Source organism: Triticum aestivum, chromosome 6B, assembly GCF_018294505.1.
Source record: "Triticum aestivum cultivar Chinese Spring chromosome 6B, IWGSC CS RefSeq v2.1, whole genome shotgun sequence".
Taxonomy (NCBI): Eukaryota; Viridiplantae; Streptophyta; class Magnoliopsida; order Poales; family Poaceae; genus Triticum; species Triticum aestivum.
The window spans coordinates 98,866,452-98,872,031 of NC_057810.1; the positions used below are offsets into that span (position 1 = coordinate 98,866,452).

The following is a 5,580-nucleotide window of genomic DNA, read 5'->3' on the forward strand; positions in this document are numbered from 1 at the left end:
AATTCCCACAGCAATGCACCGGAAATTGTCTAGTTTAGAGAACAATCACACCCTTGCAGGTGGTAGAGAAATGCATGTGTGAGAGAACAATAAGAAACTCCATAGAAAACTAAAATGTACTGCAATGTGATACTGATATAAAAAGAATCTTCCAAAAAAAATACTGATATACTCCCTTTATCTTAAAATAAGTGTCTTAATTTTGTACTAGCTCTAGTATAAATTTATACTAACCTCAAGACATTTATTTTGGGACGGAGGGAGTAAAAGGCAATCTTTATTTCCATGTGTTAATCAAGAGAAACTCGATCCAACGATAGATAGATATACAATACAATATGCCGATTTGATCCCACTTGTCATGGGGATTACAAATTCATAGAATAGAAAAAGATTACAAACATTCTGTTATTATTACAGGCACATGCACACACGGTCGGTCGCGGCTGCATGAAACGAAAACCAAGGAAGCATCAGGAAAGTCCCTGGCCGCCAAGGCGACGCACGTACATACATACATACACAGCATAGTAAGTGTGCATGATGGATGTGTATTGTTGGCGAGCTCAGGCTTTGTAGCCACCGGCAGTAGCGCCGGCGCCGGCGCCGGCGGGCTTGGCATCCTTCTCGGCTTCAACCATGGCACTGATGGCCTTGCTCAGGGCGGCCTGAAAGACGGCGTACTTTACCTCGGGCGCGGAGGCGACGGTGGCGGCGTAGGCCTGCTTGACGGCGGACTCAAGGGCGGGGACGAACTTGTAGTTGTCGTATTTGCCGCCCGTATTCTCCTTAATGGCCCTGTTGAAGAAGGACTCGAAGATGGTGAACTTTTTGTCGGCCGAGACAGCGTTGGCGGCGGTGGCGGCGGTCCTGTAGGCGGCGTCGATCTGGTCGATGGTCTTGAGCTGGGGGGCGGGGACCCCCTTGACCTCCTCTTCGGCGGGCTTGACGGCGTGGACCTCGAAGGCGCCGGAGATGACGCGGAGCGACTCGGTGAGACTGGCGACGTAGGTGTCGTACTTGGTCTCGGGGGTGGCGCCCTCGGCGAAGTCGTAGGCGAGCTTGAAGGAGGATTCGAGGCTGGTGGAGAGTCTGGACATGGAGTCTGACTTGGCAGGGGTCTGGCCGGAGGCGGCGGCCTTGAGGGCATCCGCGAAAGCCTTGTTAGAGGACGCGATGAAGGTGGTCTGGAACGCCTTGTACTTGTCGGCCGCAGGGACGGCGGCTGCGGCCGCCACAGCCGCCTTGAAGCCGTTGTTGATATCCTCCATCAGCTTCTGCTCCGGAGTCGTCGCCTTGGGCTGGGTCCCTGGGGCGGCGGGGGTGGCCGGGGCGCCGGGGGCGTAGGCGGCGTAGGAGACGGCCGGCCCCGCCACGAGGGCAACGGCGAGGAAGAGCGCCACCGTGTACTGCTGCACCGCCGCCATTGCGCGCGCTGCGTTGGTTGCCTTGTAAGCTGGCAGGAGGAGAGGAGAGGAGAGATTGTATTGCCTTGTGAGGATGAAGGAGGTGGGCTTTATATATATACACACATGCTGGCTGCACCACGTACGTACGGCCGGGGGTGGACGACGGTGAGAGGCCAGGAGAGCTTCACGCGCCCAAATTAGCTACCAATCGCTCCTCCGCTCAGTCTTCCCGGCTTCCGCTCCCCTCCTCTCTCTTTTCTTGGCCATGACTCTTTCCCTGCTCTTTTCTTTTTTTTACCCAAATTTTAATTTTAAAGGTGTGCAAATAGATATTTTCACACGCCGCGTATGCCCGTCAGTATGTACTATGTATGTACGTATGTATGTATGTACTTCCTCCGTTTCTTTTTAGTCTGTATATAAGATTTGGTCAAAGTCAACTTTTGTTTACTTTGACTAAGTTTATAGTAAGAAAATATCAAGATTCACAATATGAAATCAGTATTGTTAGATGCCTCATGAAATTAATTTACATACCATATAGTTTTAGTATTTTAGATGTTGATATTTTTTCTCTATAAAGTTGGTCAAACTTTTAACTTTGATCAAATCTTATATGCGGGCTAAAAAGAAATCGGAGGGAGTATGTATATATGTCTGTATGTATGTACTACCTCCATCCGGGTCTACTAGGCCCTCTAGTATTTTGAGCCATACTTTGACCATTTATATGATTAATAAGATATATATGACTAATAAGATATAAAATATATGCTATAAATAGTACGTTGTTGGATTTGTATTTGAAAGAGCTTTTCGAAGGTATAATTTTTGTAGCATATAGTTTACATTTTATTTGTTAAATTTATTGATCAAATTTTAGCCCAAAATGAGAGGTGCCCTAATAAAACCGGACGGAGGTAGTATGTATGTATGTACGTACTAGCAAAGTATCCGTGCGTTACAAAGGATCTAAAAAAAGCACAAACAGAGCACTAGTTTGGCATCGACCACACCATATTGGCATGTTGAAATCTTGAAAGAGACATTGTTTTCAGACGATATGACATAGCACATAATCAACAATGAAGCAATTTTGTATGACAACTGAAAGAAGAAAAGGATGGTGGATCTTTTTTGTGTGTGCTGAAACGGCGTATGTTCAATGAAACACCTGCAGATGTACCTGAAAAATATATACACACCTTCATCCTCATAGCAATGACGGCCATATTCCTGAAAGAAAGAAAAAAAAAGAGGGGGGACGGGGGGGGGGGGGGGGGGGGGGGGGGGGTTTACGCAGAAGGCTGTTGATGTTTGAGGTGAATAATCCTCCTAGATGCGTTGTCAAGATTTGCTAAGAAGAACACAATCCAGCAATTTGCATGACCTGACTCCACAGTACGCACTGTCGATTGCTAGCCGTGGCGTCGTGTACGTGCTCAAGTCATAATAAAACAAATGGGCATAATTATATCGTTATTTTGTTGAAGGCTTTGTCTTCTTGCTGACATGCCGGTCCTTAGTGATTGCATCAGCTTTAATAGAAGGACTGTGATACATAACGAATGTTATGTATTTAGTAATAGATCCGAACATTTTGTCTACTAGCTAATCATGCATAGTTGCATGCACATTCTCTTCACGTTTGTGACGGTCGATGGAGCGCATGCGTATGATTACATGCATGCATGCAACTAAAGAACAAAACAAATGATCTCAGCAAAGATTCTTTCTATTCCGAAAGTTCAAAATATTTTGTAGGTTAAACCGTCGCTCCGATTGAAAACTCGTTTTCATATAAAAATTCGTCGCCACGAGATCTTCGAAACTAGATTCCATGTTGATATGTTTTGACCGAAGGAAATATGCCCTAGAGGCAATAATAAAGTTGTTATTTATATTTCCTTATATCATGATAAATGTTTATTATTCATGCTAGAATTGTATTAACCGGAAACTTAGTACATGTGTGAATACATAGACAATACATAGTGTCTCTAGTATGCCTCCACTTGACTAGCTCGTTAATCAAAGATGGCTATATTTTCTAACCATAGACATATGTTGTCAGTCGATGAACGGGATCACTTCATTAGGATAATGATGTGATGGACAAGACTCATCCGTTAGCTTAGCATTATGATCGTTACAGTTTTATTGCTACTATTTTCTTCATGACTTATACATGTTTCTCAGACTATGAGATTATCCATCTCCCGAATACCGGAGGAACACCTTATGTGCTATCAAACGTCACAACATAACTGGGTGATTATAAAGATGCTCTACAGGTGTCTACGAAGGTGTTTGTTGGGTTGGCATAGATCGAGTATAGGATTTGTCACTCCGTGTATCGGAGAGGTATCTCTGGGCCCTCTCGGTAGTGCTCATCACTATAAGCCTTGCAAGCAATGTGACTAATGAGTTAGTTGCGGGATGAAGCATTACGGAACGAGTAAAGAGACTTGCCGGTAACGAGATTGAACTAGGTATGATGATACCGACGATCGAATCTCGGGCAAGTAACATACCGATGACAAAGGGAATAACGTATGTTATTGTGTGGTTTGACCGATAAAGATATTCGTAGAATATGTAGGAGTCAATATGAGCATCCAGGTTTCGCTATTGGTTATTGATCGGAGATGTGTCTCGATCATGTCTACATAGTTCGCGAACCCGTAGGGTCCGCACGCTTAACGTTCGATGACAATTTGTATTATGATTTATGTGATTTGATGACCAAAGTTTGTTTGGAGTCCCGGATGAGATCACGAACATGATGAGGATTCTCGAAATGGTCGAGACATAAAGATTGATATATTGAAAGGTTATGTTTGGACATCGGAAAGGTTTCGAAAGGGTTCGGACATTTTCGGAGTACCGGGAAGTTACCGGAACCCCCGGGGGAAGTAGTGGGCCTTCATGGGCCTTAGTGGAAAGGAGAGGAGGGCCGCAAGGGTGGCCACCCCCACCCCCCATGGCAAGTCCGAATTGGACTAGGGAGGGGGCGGCGCCCCCCTCTTTCCTTCTCCCTCTCCTCCTCCTTCCCTCTCTCCCCCTCTTGGAAAAAGGAAGGGGACTCCAACTAGGATTGGGAATCCTAGTTGGACTCCCCCTATGGCGCGCCCCTCCTGGCCACCGGCCTCCTCCCTTCCTCCTTTATATACGGGGGCGGGGGGGACCCCAAAGCACAACAGACAATCTCTTAGCCGCGTGCGGTGTCCCCTCCACAGTTTAACACCTCGGTCATATCGTCGTAGTGCTTAGGCGAAGCCCTACGCCGGTAGCATCATCATCCCCATCGTCACTCGTCGTGCTGACGGAACTCTCCCTCGTCCTCAACTGGATCAAGAGCTCGAGGGACGTCATCGTGCTGAACGTGTGCTGAACTCGGAGGTGCCGTACGTTCGGTGCTAGTTCAGTTGGATCGTGAACACGTTCGACTACATCAACCGCGTTAACATAACCCTTCCGCTTTCAGTCTACGAGGGTACGTGGACACACTCTCCCGCCTCGTTGCTATGCACCTCGTAGATAGATCTTGCGTGATCGTAGGAAACATTTTAAATTACTACGTTCCCCAACATCGACGACTTTTTTTCCAGGTCAAAAGTTACCACGCCAGGACTATGTAAACTATCACGCATGCTATATGTAATTATCATGGTGTTTACACTGATGTTACTGATACATCTCCATCGTATATATAATTTTTGATGTTCCATGCCAATATTATTCAACTTTCATATACTTTTGGCAACTTTTTATACTATTTTTGGGACTAACATATTGATCCAGTGCCTAGTGCCAGTTCCGTTTGTTGCATGTTTATGCTTCGCAGAAACCCCATATCAAATGGAGTCCAAACGGGACGGATGGAGAATATTTTTGGAATATTTATGATTTTTGGGAAGAAAAACCAACGCGAGACGGTGCCCGAGGGGGCCATGAGGCAGGGGCGCCCTAACCCTGGGGCACCCTGTAAGGCGGTTGACGCTCTTCTTTTGCCGCAAGAAAGCTAATTTTCGGAGAAAAATCTGGGCTAAGGTTTCAATCCAATCGGAATTACGGATCTCCAGATATAAAAGAAACGGTGAAAGGGCAGAATCTAGGAACGCAGAAACAGAGAGAGACAGAGAGACAGATCCAATCTCGGAGGGGCTCT

The 5,580-nt window shown here is 46.1% G+C and overlaps 1 protein-coding gene across 1 annotated transcript; it reads right to left on the reverse strand.

Moving 5' to 3' along the window:
- Nucleotides 1–261: 261 nt before the first annotated feature.
- On the reverse strand, nt 262–1,488 carry LOC123133652 (pollen allergen KBG 41). Its single transcript, XM_044553091.1, has one exon. The coding sequence runs from the start codon at nt 1,425–1,427 to the stop codon at nt 567–569; it is 861 nt and encodes a 286-aa protein (XP_044409026.1). The 5' UTR covers nt 1,428–1,488; the 3' UTR covers nt 262–566.
- Nucleotides 1,489–5,580: the final 4,092 nt, after the last annotated feature.